Genomic DNA, 16953 nt, shown 5'->3' with positions numbered 1-16953 from the left:
GATTTATCAAAGAAATTGAGAAACGATCGCACTTATTGGACGTTTTAGTCTAATCCTTCATATATTTAGTCTAATCCTTCATATATCTTGTTTTATTCCCCTCCAAGGTAGTACGAGTTAGTTGACTTCCTAACTAATTATATGGAGTTTAGCATTCTTTTATCTTTTTTTTTTCCAAAGTTCAAATGCTTTATTCTAAAAATTGAACTCAATTTTAATTTATTTTTCTATTTGAGACTTAATCTTAAAAGATAGTTTTCATAAATATAACAAAACACCAAACTATTTATGGACTATGTAATAAAGTCCTTAGCAATTTTTTTAAATATTTCAAGTTTGCCCTTCTATCTTTATTTTCTATTTCTTCCATCGTCTTTCTCCTACGATTTCTTTCATTGTCTTCCTCTTATGATTTCTTTCATTGTCTTTCTTCTTTTCCTCTTCTTTTTTCTACGATTTTTTCCATCATCTTTCTTATGTTTCATTTTTTTTACGTCGTTTAATCTTTCCATCGTCTTTCTTTTATTCTTCTTCTTTATTTTTCACTGCAATTTCTTTCTATCGTCTTTCTTTTTTTCCTCTTCTTTTAAACGACCATGTACAAAAAATAGTAAAATCTAAAAAATCGTGTATAAAGAATCTTGAAAAAAAATCATTTAGATTGGAGTAACTAAATGTAAAAGATCGTGTAAAAAAATAAACGATTATGTACCAAATTTTGAAAAAAAATATCACTTAGATTTGGACCACGCTTAAACTTAACCAAATTAAACGATCGTGTAATAAAATTAAACGATAGAATTCAAAAAATAAATTGTAGTCATATCTAAACGATCATGTAGCAAATATATTGCGCGTGCATTGTTGACGACGTGGTTGACAAGATATTTTTGATATTTTATACGATGAACCTATGAACTTTTTTCTTTTTCGAAATTGTTCTATACCATGTAAATATTTTGTTGCTTTGTTATATTTTTTAAAAGACCCTTGATCTTTAACGTTATTAATACCTAAACATTCAAATATAGTTGTAAAAATAAGCTATAAGATTATAAAAATGTAATCACCAACCAACTATATATAAAAAAGTGATGAATATATTCTTTGTTTATTTTGAGCAGAAACAAGCCATTCTTAATGGAAAAGCTCAAATTTTTAATTAAACCCATCAACTTCCTGTTGGGTTATATTCTAACATTAAGTAATGATCAATCAATGGATATATCCGCATTTCATCTTCAACATCAAGCTCAGTTTCATCATCAAAGGCCAACCAAGAAGAAAGTCATGCCACTAATTGAATTTGGTACGAACATCCGTCTATAACTATACCATAAATATAGTACCCCTTTCGATATAGAAACTCAAGTTTTTGCTACCAGAAAATCGAAAAGACAATCTCAATCACATACCTTTGGAACCATCTAGTTCCAAAAAATTAAAAAAGAAGAAAAGAAAGAGAGATGGGAAAAACTCATATGAACAATGCTAAATGCAGCAGGAAAATTGGCAAGATGCTTTTGGGAGTTTCAGAAAATCTGCTTGTCTTTTGCCATCGATTCACTTTCTTTACATGTTTACGTTGCTGCATAAAATTATTGAATTTACTGTTATCTTGAATCTATTGAAATTTTTAGAAATTTAAAATTATCGAAGTTAAACTATTATGTATTAAATTTTTTTAGATAATTTTATTCTAGGACAAATCTTGATATGTAAATCCATAATCATAAAAACTATAATTGATCTCCAACAATAAAATATAATAATAATAAATTTTTTAATAATATTTTTCATTTTTGTAGAAATATTTTGCAACAATGGAGAAAATCATTTGGATAAGTAAAAAAGTGTGGGATGGGAAGAGGGTAGTATAAGGGGTGTTTGTAATTTTCATATAACATAGAGAAATTCCACAAATTCCTGGCCAAAATAATCATCATTTTAAATAGATTGTTTATCTTTCTCCTTCACATAGAAAATAAATACTTCAAATCGCATGTCGTATACATCTTACATGAAAACCAAATCACGTGTCAAATATGTCAATATAAAAATATATGCGTCAAAGCACATGTCAAATACGTACATGGAAAGTAGATTCTTGGCCTCAGATGAAGTTTGTGTTTCATAGGCTACAACAATCCCGAGCGGAGCCTAATTATATCTTTGCCCTATTTAACTATTTAGGTACTTTTGTTCATTTATAGTGATTAAATTAATTAATATCTCATATATATATATATATATATATATATATATATATACACATATATATGAACCGAGAAAGCCGGTCCTCGGGAATTTCCCAATGACAGAGGAAGCCATTCCTACCCCATACCATGGACATCTCCAAGTAGATCCTTCCATGGTCTTCACTTTCCCTTCTACCCCATTCGTAGAACCATCATGTTCATCCATTTAGCCCTTTTTAGGTTTTTTGGCCAACTGACAATCGGTTTTTTATATTTGAAAAACTAACCATTGATTTTAAAGTGCTTAAAATTGACTACCGATGGTTTTCAATATGAATGGCTCACCCTAGGAAGAAGGACAAGTGGGTAAAAGAAAAAAGAGACAAACATGCCATTGTTGGCAGTTGGCTTCCAACAAGGAACGTTGACATGATGAAGAACCTGAGGAAAGAGGAATTATGGTATAGTTTGAAAACGTCAAAAATGAGATTATATGTCATTAAATTTTTAAAAGGATTTTTTTTGTTCGTTTATTTCTTTTAGCAAAACACAAGTACATAAATTCGGATCATATCTTTGTACAATTGATGTCATCAATGCCTACAATTCCTTTTTTTCCCTACATTCATTGATAATCAAAAGAGTATTATATCAATCACTTTGGGTGGTCATTATCGATATAAGTTTCATTATAAGGACAGCAGGGAAAGAGTAGCCTTCTCAAAAAAGAAGGCAACCATGACACAAAAGCTCCTGACTACTCCTAAAGACATTTACACATAATTTACTCGATAGATGTTAAAAATTAAATTAGTTGGAAAGCATACCTCGCCATAGGTTATGTCAAGGCCTGGTTGAGCGTGGATAATGATCTCCATGTTCAGGAGATTCACGATCACCCTCATGGAAACCAAAGAGCCCATTCATTCCAGTAAACCTTGAATTGTACCGCTGAAACATTGATGTTTCATCATGTACTCTTGGCGATGAACCTGAGAACAAAGGTCTAGTTTGACGAGGTTGCTTTCGAGGGCGTTTCATTGAACTATTTTGAAACTTTTGAAACTTACGTTTCTTTTGCACCTTTTGTGGTGCTGGATGTTGCTGATGGGGTTGGTGGGTAGAAGGATGTTGTTTTCGGGATTGATGGTGTTTTGGGTGCAATTGTTGCACATTGGACTTCTCCCAATTTGGCGTTTTCTTGTCAACCTTAGTCGGATTTGAGCATTGTACTTCGGTATAAGCTTTAGATGGTTGTGGTTTTGGAGCGGTCGAACTTGTAGGTTGACCATGGCTATTGTATTTCAACCTTCTCATCTCTTCAAGTGAAACAACACGGGTTTCAAGCACTTGAGATGAGATTTCAGAACCGAGGTTACACTCTGAGACACATGAAATTACCGACTTTACAGCATCTATCTCCTTATCAATGGCTTCATCCTGTAGCAGTCAGAGTAACCTTTTAGCAAAGAAAAAAAAAACATTTCTTTTCCACGTTCTTGCCTTTGTTATCGATAGAATAGAAGGCAACGTTCATCTTGGAGGATTCCTCCAGAACAGAGAACTAACCATGGCAGCATGTACATCTTCTTGACCTGTATTCTTCTTCTTGCTGGCTTTCGCAGTGGCATTCCTTGCATCTTGTAAATATTCGTTAAGGATCTGTACGGGTCGAAAGGATTCCAACTTGTATCCACATACAAACCTGACAGCCTTGAGAAATTGCTTTGTTCCAATAAGGTTTTGTACAATGTCTGCAAAATAAAAAAAATTATGGGAGTCACCATTAGAATGGGTTTGAACTGGAGGTGATGATATTGGAAATCTTTTCTTCTTATGTAAAATAAAATTTTAAAACCTAAATGTGATAGGGCATAGTAATGTTCTGAGTTTGCTTTTCATATTTGTTACAAAAATTGTGAACAAATTTTGTAAACAAACCAAATCTAGTTGTTTCTCATAATTTGAAGTATAAATATCAATTTAAACTCCAAATCTTGGGATCGTATGAATTTAAACCCTAAATTAATAGTTATATCAAGGTAAATGTGTTGTATCAATTTAAAATTTTCATAAGGGTCCTCTCCACCTCTAAAAAGTCAAAGAAATCGACCCTTCTCCCCATCGGACTGGTTGACAAAGGACTCCTCAACCAATGCTCCCACATCTCTGTCATAAGGGTCTTTAAAACAATAAAAAGTTGGAAACAAGGAGGAGACTCGAACCAAACTAGAAAACTCACATCGCCGCTTAGCAAACTTTCTAAAGACCTCAAACACAAGAAGGAAAACCCTTATTTATTACTATTTTCTAAAGGAACAAAAATGAAAAAGCCTCAAAGCCCTGCTTGAGCCTTGGAGCTTCATAATTCATGAATCATGGAATTTTGTTCACGAAAAGATGTATGAAGCTCCAATGTCGATGCAAGTTGAGTATCAATATACTTGAGTGCAGGAATTAGAAATGATCATAGAATGAAACTAACCTTGTATCTTTTGTTTATACCCAAACATCAAACACAATTCTGATGCCTGTTCATGAAGCACTATGTTCTCAAAGAGCTTCAAAATCTCATCCCCACTGAATGAAGTTGTCAATCCATAAGACACTAGAAGCTGCAAGAAGCCAACAGCATCCATAGACCCATTTGCATCACTTCTCATGTTCTGTTTCCAGTCAATTGCAATCTTCATTGCATCTTCTCTTTCCTTTGGACAAATACTTGGTGAGATTTGCTTTAATTGTTTTAAAAGAAGTGTGGACCACTTCAAGAAATTTTCTTCCAATCCTAACTGTTCTTTCTTCAAATGTTGGTGAAAAGAACCTCGAATCAGATCCAGGACAAGTTTTGCAGGGTCTAATGACTGTTTAAGAATTGATAAGATTACACTTGGTATCAACTTTGTTCCAGTCAACTTCTTGTTCAGAAGTAAATATAATCTCTTCTCGTTTGGTTCCATGCTGAGCTGCTCCCTTTTTGAGGAAGAGACCAGCACTTCGTTAGGTTGCTCTAGTTCAACAAGGGTAGGAGTAGGAGTTGCACAGACCTCTTAATAAAATGAGAAACAAATGGTAAAGAGATTAGAAATTTTAAAAACCAGCCAGCATGAATTAGTATTTGATTTTAGTAACTACACTAGCGTTCACAAACTCTGAAGACAGTAGGATGAGTGACAACAAAACTTATTTGGGGTCCGAAGCATACGTTATAGCAGAAAAAAAAAACGTACAGAGATCTATAAGCTATAAACGCTAAGGCCAAAACCATCCTGAATACATAAATATGAAAATACAATTTGGGTTTTGGGGGCAACCGCCACTAGACAGTCACCCCTAGACACCGACTCATAACCTGAGCCAAGACGACCCCTTGATTTAATGCATTCCAACAAAAGCATATCAAGGTAATAACTAGTATAACTATACTTCCAAAACTACTCTGCCAACAATTAGTAATAAATGATAATAAAGATGATGAAAAAAGAACATATACTGCTTACCAGATGATTTATCTCCAATTCCAAGTGCTCGGGATAACTCAAATGCTTGTTTATATTGTGAAACAGAATTCAGAAGAATTTGTAGTTCATCCGCATTAAAATCGGAGGCCAACCGAAAATTAGCAACAAGTAGCAAGAATGCTACTACCTCCGCGTGATTCTCAACCGGCATCACCAGCTTAGCCTTCCACAGGCCTGCCAGCTTTAGAGCTTCTTCTTTCAGTGGAGGTGTGATTTCTGGTGAGATGTTCAATAATAGTTCAGACAGCAAAATGCATCCCCTTTTTACATTATGAAAATCGATTTTTGCATCTTTAGACACTGTATGCGTAGCGTAGAACCATCTCATTGCATCTAGAACCAACTTAGCAGGATCGGAAGACGCTTGAAGTGTAATCATCAGTTCCGTGCGCACCAAATCATGCAGTTTCAGATGCTCACATAAGAGAGCTAGCAGAACCTTTCCATCTAAGGCAGATCCAGTAGGAAAATTCGAAGTATTAGAACTGCCTGCCGGTCTGCAGCCTGAATATTCCTCAGTTTTTACTTGTAAGTGAAGATTGTTTGGATCATCTATTAATTTTACCTTTTCGTTACATTTTTGCATCAAAGCTCTGACTAGACTGATATCTTTTTCTTTTGACTCAAGTTCCTCAGCCAGCGCCTTGTGTTGTATTTCCTTTAATTTTAGTTCTTCACGGCCTTTTTCCAGTAATAATATATGTGAATCCATGTCTGCTTTTAAAGATTCAATCTCTTTTAGACACAGGCTCACTTTCTCATCTTTCTTGTTGAGCTCCTCCGTCCGTCTCTCAAAATCGTTTTCTTTATTCTTGAGATTCTTTGAGCGCTCTTCTATGGATTTCCTCAACAAATTGAAATGCTCTTTTTGAGATTTTAGACCTTCAAGGCATTTACCAACTGTCAAAGAAATGGAATCGTGTTGTTCCACCACTGATGGCAACTCATCTACCGATTCTTGCAGCAAATCATGTTGATTTTCCTCCAATTCCCATTCCTTTGAGCATTCGATGATTGCCTTTTCTATGGTACTAACATAATTTGTAAGCATTGTAACAGCATTGTGACAATCTCTAATAGATTGTTGGATGCCATCAAGTTGCTTTTCCTGCACATCAAGTTCTTTACTATGTTCCTTGATACAACTTTTGATGGATTCTAATTCTGATTCCTTTGATAACAATTCTTCACAAAGCACCCCCAACTTGCTCTCCATTGCACCAAATTCCTTCTCTTTGAGATCAAGCTCAAAGGTGCGTACTTTTATAGTCTTTTCAATCTTATCTAATCTTTTCTCCTTCCACTTAGTGGCAATCATATTTTGAATTGTCTCAAGCTCCTTTTCTTTCAGTTTGAGTTCTCCATTGCTATCTTTAATTGCCATTTGGATTGCATCAAACTGCTTAACCTTGATTGCAAGCTCTTCTTCATGATCTCGAAGCAATGCTGTTATCGATTCAACACTCTTCTCCTTCAACTCACATTCCATCGATCGTTGTTCAATTAACTGCATTACACTATTCAATTTCTGTTCTTTCAATTCCATAACTTGCTCACAATCCTCAATCCTCTTTCGAACCATCTCAAACTCCTTCTCCAAATCCACCAACTTCTCTTCTTTCAAGAGAATAACTTTCTCCCGCCGCTCAACCTCCTCATACAGAGTCAAAATCATGTCACGTGTAGACTCAAAATGCGTCTCCAAATCTTTCCATTGAAGACTGAAAAGAAGAAACGAAGAAGCTTCCGAATGTAACTGCTCGTGAGCTTTGCAGAGATTACTCTGCTTCCATTCAGCAATCTTCATATGAGAAGCAATCTTCTCCATATACAGAGTAATTATTATATCAAAATATAGAAAGAATGAAAAAAAAAAAAAAAAAGAAACGTATTACCGATAGGAAGAGCCCTAGATATGGGGACATGGAAGAGAAGAGGTGGTCATGGAAATCGGAAGAGGTAGGAGAGTGGTGAAGTGAAAATAGAAAAGGTTTTTTTGAATATTTCTTTCTTTCTTTTGTTTGTCCCACGAGTCGTCCCCATATTTATACAAAAAAGAAAAGAGAGAAAGAATTATAAGTAAAGTAGGAAAAGATTAGGATTAATTTAATTAATGTATTTTTTTTTGGTTTCCTTAAGTAACCGACAGTACGGAGATCTCGGATTGTGTGATTATTCTAAATTTATCCGTTTAATTCCGATAACTTTGCTGCTTTTCAAACTTTGAAATATTAATAATTATATCACTCTAAATCCTAAATTTTACTAATTTTATCTTAACAATTTAAATCCTTCAAAATTTTAATTTACATCCAATATTTTAATTTCAAATTCAGTTAATAAGCTTTCCTTCTACATTCATTGAATCTTTGTATATATTCCATAAATTTTTTAAACAAGAAAATAAAATTTTTAAAGTTAGAAAATGAGAAAATATTTTGTTATCTTTTATAACTCTTTTCAAAATTATTATTATTGTTATTATTATTATTATTTAACCAATTAAATTAAAATTGTTTATGAAATATAAAAATAAAATTTAAAATACCAAATATAACCACCAACCCACGTATTTTTGAAGACTTTTTTACCGTATCTTATACCAAATAAATGCAAGTACTAATATAATATTTGATAGCCAAATTTAAACGTACCACCGTTTCAAAACAAAATAATATATCATTTTGAACAAAAGAAAATATAATATAAGAGCTTTTATGTTTGGTACATAATTTTCAACAAAACAAAATAGTATATGATTCAATGAAAATAAATCATGATTTCAGAAAAATATTAAAACAGAAATAGGAAAGAATGAATATGGAAAGAAAAACAAAATTTGAGGATTAGAAAGAACATAGAAAGAGAGGGCAAACTTGAAATATTAAAAAAGATTTGACTTTTTTGATTTGTTTACGCGATGTTATATTTATGAAAATTAAACCTTTTTAAAAGTTTTTTTTTTGTTTTAAAAAATATATATAAATCCTATTTATATATACAAAAAATATATTATTTTATTCTCCAAAGCATTCCCACGTGTATTATTTTGAAATGTGGAGACTCTTTCGTATATCAATTGATTATGGGTTTAGGTTCTTAGGACACTTAAGTTTTGGAATAAGGAAGGGGATAAGCAAATAAGGAATGCTCACATCTCCACACTGCCACCATTTATTTTATTAGTTCTTTTATTTAGTTCTTAATTAGTGCCCAAATTTAAGGTCATAGATGAATGATCTACTACAATGTCTTAAATTCTCAATTATTTTTATGATAAGATTTAGCAAATTTTTATGAACAAATTTGATTTTATCATTAATTTAAAATATATTTATCATAAATAAATTGGACTACCTTTGTTATTCATATTAAAACTTACGTATTTATACTATTAATTATTTAATATTTTTTTATGATTTAATTTATTTGTTTGTATTTATTAGTGATTTTATCTAAATATGTTATGTTTTAGCAATATTTCAAATAAACTCTCTCTTCGTCAACTTTTTCTCTTCCAGTCAAATATTATATAGTATTCATTTGTCATTCATCTCCAGCGAAATATATTATCAACTAATCTCTTTCCTCGTCCATTTTTTCTTCAATCTCCTTCATGTTTTCGGCAAATTCATACAGCATGTAAAACAAATATAATGTCGTCATTAACTACAACACGATATATTATTGAATTAATTGGGTCTTCAACATATACTGAGTTTTATTTAAAACATTATTACAGTTGTTTATTATATAATATGTGTCAAAATGAACTCAACTCAACCAGCACCTATTTGTACCTGAGGACAAAAGCTCCGGGTTCAAATTCCTCATCCTAATTGTATTAAAAAAACGCCTCTTTTATGTGTGTATATATGAGAAAGTACGTATTAAAAATCTTTAATTATTATAATTATATTTGATATAAACATGACATATATTTGAAATTAATAACTAAACCAAATAAGTGCACGAATATAACAAATTTAAAAGGTATCCTCTTGTGTATCAAATACTACATGAGATGTATATTTTTCATTTTTCAATATTTTTATCAACACAAAAAATAAATTATGGTATATTGTCGAAAAACTATAAAATTTATAGAATAAAAAATAAAAATGAAAAAACGTACATACAAATGTACAAAACTTGAGCAACATAAAAACATAGAAATGAAAAAAAGAGTCATGTAAAAAATCATATAACAACGACAATAAAAATGAAAATAAATAGAATTTTTATAAAAAAAGAAAAAATAAACCAAATATTTATAATTTAAAAAATAAATATGCGTATTATCTCACATTAAACTAATACAATTTAAAATATATATATATATATATGTATTATGTCCCATTAAATGCTCTAAACTAAAATGAATAATAAATACTTAAAATCAAATTTTAAATTAAATTGTTTAGAAAATTACTTGAAATTAACCCAATAAGAAAATTACTTTTAATTTATTTTCATATTTGTAACCTTGCAAATTTCTTACATTTTTTAAATAATATTAGTCATAATGATGAGTGTTGTTGGTTATTTGAGTCTTATTTTGTATAAATTTGAAGCCCAATATATCTTTCACATAAAAAATTATAATTTTAATTTTTTTAGGTAATGTAACCTATATATTTAAGTTATATGAGTTAAAATCTCGTAAGTGTTCCCAAGCTTCCTTATTATCATATAGGAAAAGGAAAAAAAGCCCATATAAATTTATACTAAATCAAAATGAAAACAAAAATAGTAAAAATAAAAATATTCGTGTTCTCGTGTTTTTAAAAAATTGGGTTGAAGGTAATTTTTAAGAAAATTTAGGTGAATAATCGTCGATATTTATAAATTACAACGACAGAGTAAACAATAAAAATATGATATCTTCACAATTATAAAAAATTTCTATGATTTTTTTGGAGATGGAGATTTGAACCTTTGAATATTTTTTTAGGAATGGTACAATATTCGATATACTCATCGTATATTAAAGTAAGTATATTAATTCAAAATTTCAATTTAACTATACTTTTGGTATATCATATTATATAATTAACATAATTTTTCATAGTTTCTTTTTGGTATATTTGACATTTTAAAACTACTAAATATATAGATACTAAAAGTTTATTTATTTAAAAAAATTAAAATATATACATCCAAATAATATTTTAACCAAAGTTTTAAATAGCATATAAACTTTAGGTTGAAGAATCATTTTGATCCTCCTTTAGACCAATTCTTTCAAGAGAAAAAACAACAGCATACACTAACTTTAGGATCTGTATAAAGATCAAAATTACTCAAAGAACAAACCATTCATAAAGTAAGGGATCAACTAAACCTTGAAAACGTGAAATAGAACAATGACAACACTATGGTTGGAGACATCTTGAAAAAGTATAATGATATCAATGAACATATGAATACTTAATAAATAGACTTCTCTGAGAAAATTCATATAAATGAACACCCATGCACTACATATAACATGAATGCCAACATAATGTTCCACATCACACTCTAAACATATATTGTATTTACACAAAATAAAAAAGAAAAACAAACCCAAATAAGAAGCCCTGGACGGCCTAAAGGCTATATGGGGAGATTGATATGAAATCTTCCTTTTCAAATGTAGTGCAAAAAGAACAAGAAACAGCTTGACATGCATTATTTGTTACATTAGATGTACATGAATATCTCATGCATCTCAGATGGCATTTTAAGATTTAAAGAATTTATCCTCTTCCTGAATGTCTCTCACTTCTGAAATGGCTTAGAAGTGCTTGGGGCTTCGAGTAGTCGAATAGTTAGTTTTCGCTACAATAACTATTTTTCTATGTATTCCATATACTCTAACAAGATTCTAGTTTTTGTAAAAATTCTAATAATTCACTAGGGATATTCTATATAACCCCTACTCACTTTGCGAAGATTCTAATACGCCCTAAGCCCTTACTATTGCTTCGAGGAGGTGCTGTCATTTACTGATCTGTTAACAAGTTTAATGCTATGTGAAGAGACTCATTTGGAAGGTAGCAAGCGCGAAGCAATTTGTGTCTGGCAAGAAGACTATGCGATAAATGAAAGGAAGTATTTTGTGTTGTATTTCCTTTAATCTTATTAGTTCTTCACAGCCTTTTTCTGTCTGCTTTTAAATATTCAATCTCTTTTAATACAGACTCACTTTCTCTTATCTTTCTTGTTGAGCTCCTCACTCAAAATCGTTTTCTTTATTCTTGAGATTCTTTGAGCTCTAGATTAGTTGCCATTTATCTATCAAAAATTTAAGTAAGAAATTCTGTTTATTTGAATTGAAATTGTTTAGCCAGATAAGTCTCATTATATATAAATATCTTGACAAGTAGTAACAAACTGACTATGATCTTTATGTATCTGATACTAATCTTTACTCTTTTTCCTAGTATACTGATATAGTATGGGAGGTCTAATAGAATCAAGGTGATTCACCTCCAATTTCGATTCCTTTGAAATCAACATTATGACAGATATGACAGAAGAATTTCTTGGGTGGCATCAAGTTTCTTTTCCTGCGCATAAAGAGTTCTTTTTCATGTTTCTTCCATACAAGTTTTGATGGATTCTAATTCTGATAAAGTCTTCAGAAAGCGTCACCAACTTGTTCCGAATTGCACCAAATTCCTTCCTTTTAAGATCAAGCTCTTGCACTTTTATAGTCTTTTCAATTTTTCCTAATCTTTTCTCCTTCCACTCAGCAAGCAATCCTCTCCATATACACAGATCCTCTCTCCATATACATAGCTGCAGGGTAGTGACAATAAACAGAAGAAACCCTGGAAGAGGAAGTGAAAATGGTTTTTTGAATTTTTCTCGATGACTTAATTAGCAGCTTTTCAAAATTTGAAAAACTCATAATTATATCACTCTAAATCTATATCAATTTTAACGACACACTTATAATTATATTTATTCAATTTTTAAAACTTTAAAGTGATATAATATTAGTTTAAATTGATATTGACTTAAAGGTTTAAATATAATTATATTAATCTTCAAAATAAATATCATTAAGTTAATATACTTCCTTCTATGTTCATTGAATCTTTATTTATATATTTATACTTTTTCCATAAATTTTGGAAGCTTAATACTTTTCAACCAGAAAATAAAATTTTAAAAGTTAAAAGAATTTTGAGTCAAAAATTTGGTAAGTTTAGATTTATATTTGGACACAAATCTATCAATATTCCAATATAAAAGATTTATAGAAAAAAATTTAAATTTCTTTTTATATTTGGTACATTTAGATTTGGTTATCTATTTAGATTGAGAAAGAGTAGTAAATATTTGGATATTTTACTATATCTTTAGTAAAAGTTGTTACTTGTTAGGAACACTTCTTTTTATTATTTGTATTATTTAGTTTTTAATTAGTGCCCAAATTTAGAGAAGTGTATAAATTTTAAAATAGCATTTTCTTCCAAAATTCTCTAGCTTCGCTATTTTTATATAGGTAAAAGGAAAAAAATAACCATTCAAATTTATACTAAATCCAAATAAAAATAAAATAAAATAATTGATGACATTTTAGAAAAGAATTATAAATATAACAAAAATCTAGAGTGACAAACTTTGACAATTTAATTATAGATGCATATCTTTGCCTAATTCATTTATTTATCATGTTTTGAAAAATGTAATGAAGAATTGTTATATTTATAAATTATAATGATATAATTCTAGAGTAGTGGAACTTTCCTATAACTGATAATTTGAACAATATATAGTGCAACATTTGCCTAAACCAATAAGAAAACAATATAAATTTATACTAAATCCAAATAAAAACAAAAATAATAAAAAAAATGTTCTGTGTTGTTGTGTTTTTAAAAAATTGGGTTGAAGGTCCTTTTAAGAAAATTTGGGTGAATAATTGTTGATATTTATAAATTACAATGATAGAATAAACAATAAGAATATGGTAACATCACAATTATAAAAAATTTCTAAAGATTTCTTTTAAGACAAATTTGAACCATTGAATATTTTTTTAGGAATGGAATTGTCTACCAATATAAGAACGATATACTCATCATACTCATCATAAATTGAAGTAAGTATATTAATTCAAATTTTCAATTACTTTTGGTATATCATATTATTAGTCTATCAGAATTTAGCTATAATTAATTTAGTTTTCCATAGTTTCTTTTTTTTGGTATATTTGACATTTTAAAACCACTAAATATATATAGATACACCCAAATAATATTTTAACCAAAATTTTAAATAGCATATAAACTTTAGGTTGAAGAACCATTTTGATTCTCCTTTGGAGGGATAAAAATCAGCATAAACTAATTTTAAGATCTTTATAAAGATCAAAATAGAACAAAAACTTATTTATTCAAAACCAAACCATTCATACTCAATTACTCAAAGACCAAACCATACCATTAAAAGGATCAACTAAACCATAAAACTGATATATAGAATGCAAATGAAACACTTGTTTCAAGTCTCATTCGAGACTTTTGGTAAGCCCTCCAACTTTCTCAGCTTTGCATCAAAATCCAATGATCTCCTGTCAAACTCCTTCACAAAATCCTTTAATCTACTGGATGCTCTATAAACCTCATCTTCTTTCAACTTAATATTCTTCGACAAAACATCCAATCGCACTATAAGAGAATTGACAGAATTGAAACGATCTTGAGTGGCATCAAGTTGGTTTCCATGCACATGAAGATCTTTGTTATGTTCCTTCCTCCTTCTTTTGATGGATTCTAATTCCGATTTCTTCGATAATAATTGTTCCATTTTTATATTCTCCTCCTTCGACTGAGGTTCCATTGATCGTACTTCAATTAACTGATTCAATTTCTCTTCATTCAATTTCAGAACCTGCTCACGATCGGCAATATTCTTTCGAAGAATCTCAAAATCTCAAAAGCCTCAAATCTGTCTTCCATTGATTTCAACTCCACTTCTTTTTTTTAAGAGCAGCATCAGACTTCTCGATCAAAAGATTGAACTCATTCAGTTCTTTCTTCTTCAATTCAAACTCTTCTTCCTTCAAAGCAATAGCCTCTTCCTTCTTCCTTCAAAGCAATAGCCTCTTCCTTGGAGGAAATAGCTGTCTCCCGTCCTCTTCCTTGGAGGAAATAGCTGTCTCCCGTCCTCTTCCTTGGAGGAAATAGCTGTCTCCCGTCGCTCAACCTCCTCATACAGAGTCAAAATCATTTCACGTGTTGATTCAAAGTGCCTCTCCAAATCTTTCCATTGGAGACTGAAAATAAGAAAGGAAGAAGCTTCCGAATGTAATTGCTCTTGCTCGTGCGTTTTGCTGAGAATACTCTGCTTCCACTCAGCAATCTTCGTTTCAGAAGCAATCCTCTCCACAATCCTCTCCATGCGAGTAATGAGATTATACACAATTATACAAATAACGATCAAAAGAGAAATTGGAAGAGGGAGAAGAGTCTCTCCATATTTATACAAAAAGAGACGGAGAATCCTAACTAAAATAGGAAAAGATTAGGATTAATTAATTTGATTAATTAATGTAATTTTGTTTGTTTCCTTAAGTAACTGTCCGGAAATCATGGACTATGATTACTCTTAATTTATCCTTTTAATTTCTACCTAGCTGCTTTTCAAATTTTAAAAAACTAATAATTATATTCTCTAAATCTATATCAATTTTAACAGCACACTAATAATTATATTTATTCAATTTATCAATTTAAATTCTTTCACCTTTTAAAGTGATATAATAATATTTTAGAATTATTTTAAATTGATACCATTATTAACTTAAATATTTAAATATAATTATATTAATCTTCAAAATAAATATCATTTAATTAATATACTCTCTTTCTACTTTCATTGAATCTTTATTTATATATATATATATATTCTATAAATTTTGGACTGTTAGTATGTTTTCAACTAGAAAATAAAATTTTAAAAGTTAAAAAAAAATTGAGCCAAAGATTTGGTAAGTTTAGATTTATATTTGGATGCAAATCAAACGATATTCCAATATAAAATATTTATACAAAACTATCTTGTATTTCTTTGGTAGATTTATATTTGGTTACAGTTGAGAAAAAGAATGTTGTAAATATTTTTATATTTTATTATATTTATGAAAATAAACCAAAATATTTTGCTATCTTTAGTAACTCTTCTCAAAATTATTGTTGTTATTATTATTATTTAACCAATTAAATTAAAATTAAATCTTAAATCAATCATTACCTCAAGAAATTTTGAACTCAGCTCCTCTGGAAGATTTCCATTTGAAGACCGAAGAAGCTGGAATATATCCGAGCTAAATTTCCCAATTTTTGATATCAATGTTTCACTTTGCAATACCTTGGATAATACACCAAAAACGGAAGGAGAGAAGGACACAGACAAATTAGTAAAAAGTTGGCGACAAATAATTTTTTAAAGAAGAATAACCGGATTACTACTTAAAAATAAAAGAGGCATAAAAAATAAAGCCTACAAAAAGGTGCCAAACTTCCAAAAAAAAAAAGGGTCGGAGGCTGTAACCCATGTTACTATTCGCGAGTATAATGTCAAACCATGTAATAGTCCAACGAGGTGCAAAACTGAAAAGTCATGGTAATACTTCAGAATAAAGAATTTTCAGATTAATGTGGCTAAGTGCACTTGAAAACACCATTTTGCTTCCGTTTTTCTACATTAAAAAAAGTGATGTACTAGCAGTTGAATCAAATCACAACCCCCGCAATGATAGATGTGGATATCATCAAGGAAGAAACAAGGCAGGACCCCGCGCTGCATGAAATCATTCGATTGATCGAAGAGCAAGGGATGGAGATACCCCATTACACTTTGCAGCAGGGGGTGTTGAAGTTTAAAGGACGATTGGTGATTCCAAGCAACTCCACTCTGCTACCTACAATATTACACACCTACCATGATTCAGTGTTCGGGGGCACTCGGGATTTTTAAGAACGTATAAGCGGTTGACTGGGGAGCTCTATTGGAAGGGCATGAAGAAGGACATTATGAGATATTGTGAAGAGTGCGCGATATGCCAGCGAAATAAGTCTTCAGCATTGTCACCGGCAGGGCTACTGATGCCATTGGAAATTCCTGACGCAATATGGAGTGACATCTCCATGGACTTCATTGAAGGGTTGCCAAAATCCAAGGGGCGAGATGTGATACTTGTGGTGGTGGATAGGTTGAGCAAATATGGTCATTTC

The 16953-nt window shown here is 30.6% G+C and overlaps 1 protein-coding gene across 4 annotated transcripts; it reads right to left on the bottom strand.

Moving 5' to 3' along the window:
- Positions 1-1316: 1316 nt before the first annotated feature.
- LOC103497387 (FRIGIDA-like protein 5) lies at positions 1317-7727 on the bottom strand. 4 transcript variants are annotated; one of them, XM_051079536.1, is made up of 5 exons: positions 5699-7718; positions 4684-5247; positions 3768-3952; positions 3026-3638; positions 1317-1588 (listed from the first exon to the last, which is right to left on the bottom strand). In XM_051079536.1, exons 1-4 carry the CDS (start codon positions 7545-7547, stop codon positions 3042-3044), a joined length of 3195 nt encoding a protein of 1064 aa, XP_050935493.1. In that variant the 5' UTR covers positions 7548-7718; the 3' UTR covers positions 1317-1588; positions 3026-3041. The 4 variants fall into 4 exon arrangements, with proteins under 4 accessions (XP_050935493.1, XP_050935494.1, XP_050935495.1 ...); XM_051079537.1 differs by lacking the exon at positions 1317-1588 and adding an exon at positions 2021-2639; XM_051079538.1 differs by lacking the exon at positions 1317-1588 and having other exon boundaries at positions 2789-3190; positions 3269-3638.
- Positions 7728-16953: the final 9226 nt, after the last annotated feature.

Source organism: Cucumis melo, chromosome 11 (assembly GCF_025177605.1).
Source record: "Cucumis melo cultivar AY chromosome 11, USDA_Cmelo_AY_1.0, whole genome shotgun sequence".
Classification (NCBI taxonomy): Eukaryota; Viridiplantae; Streptophyta; class Magnoliopsida; order Cucurbitales; family Cucurbitaceae; genus Cucumis; species Cucumis melo.
The sequence above is the reverse complement of the archived record's forward strand: the minus strand, read 5'-3'. Positions and strand labels throughout refer to the sequence as shown.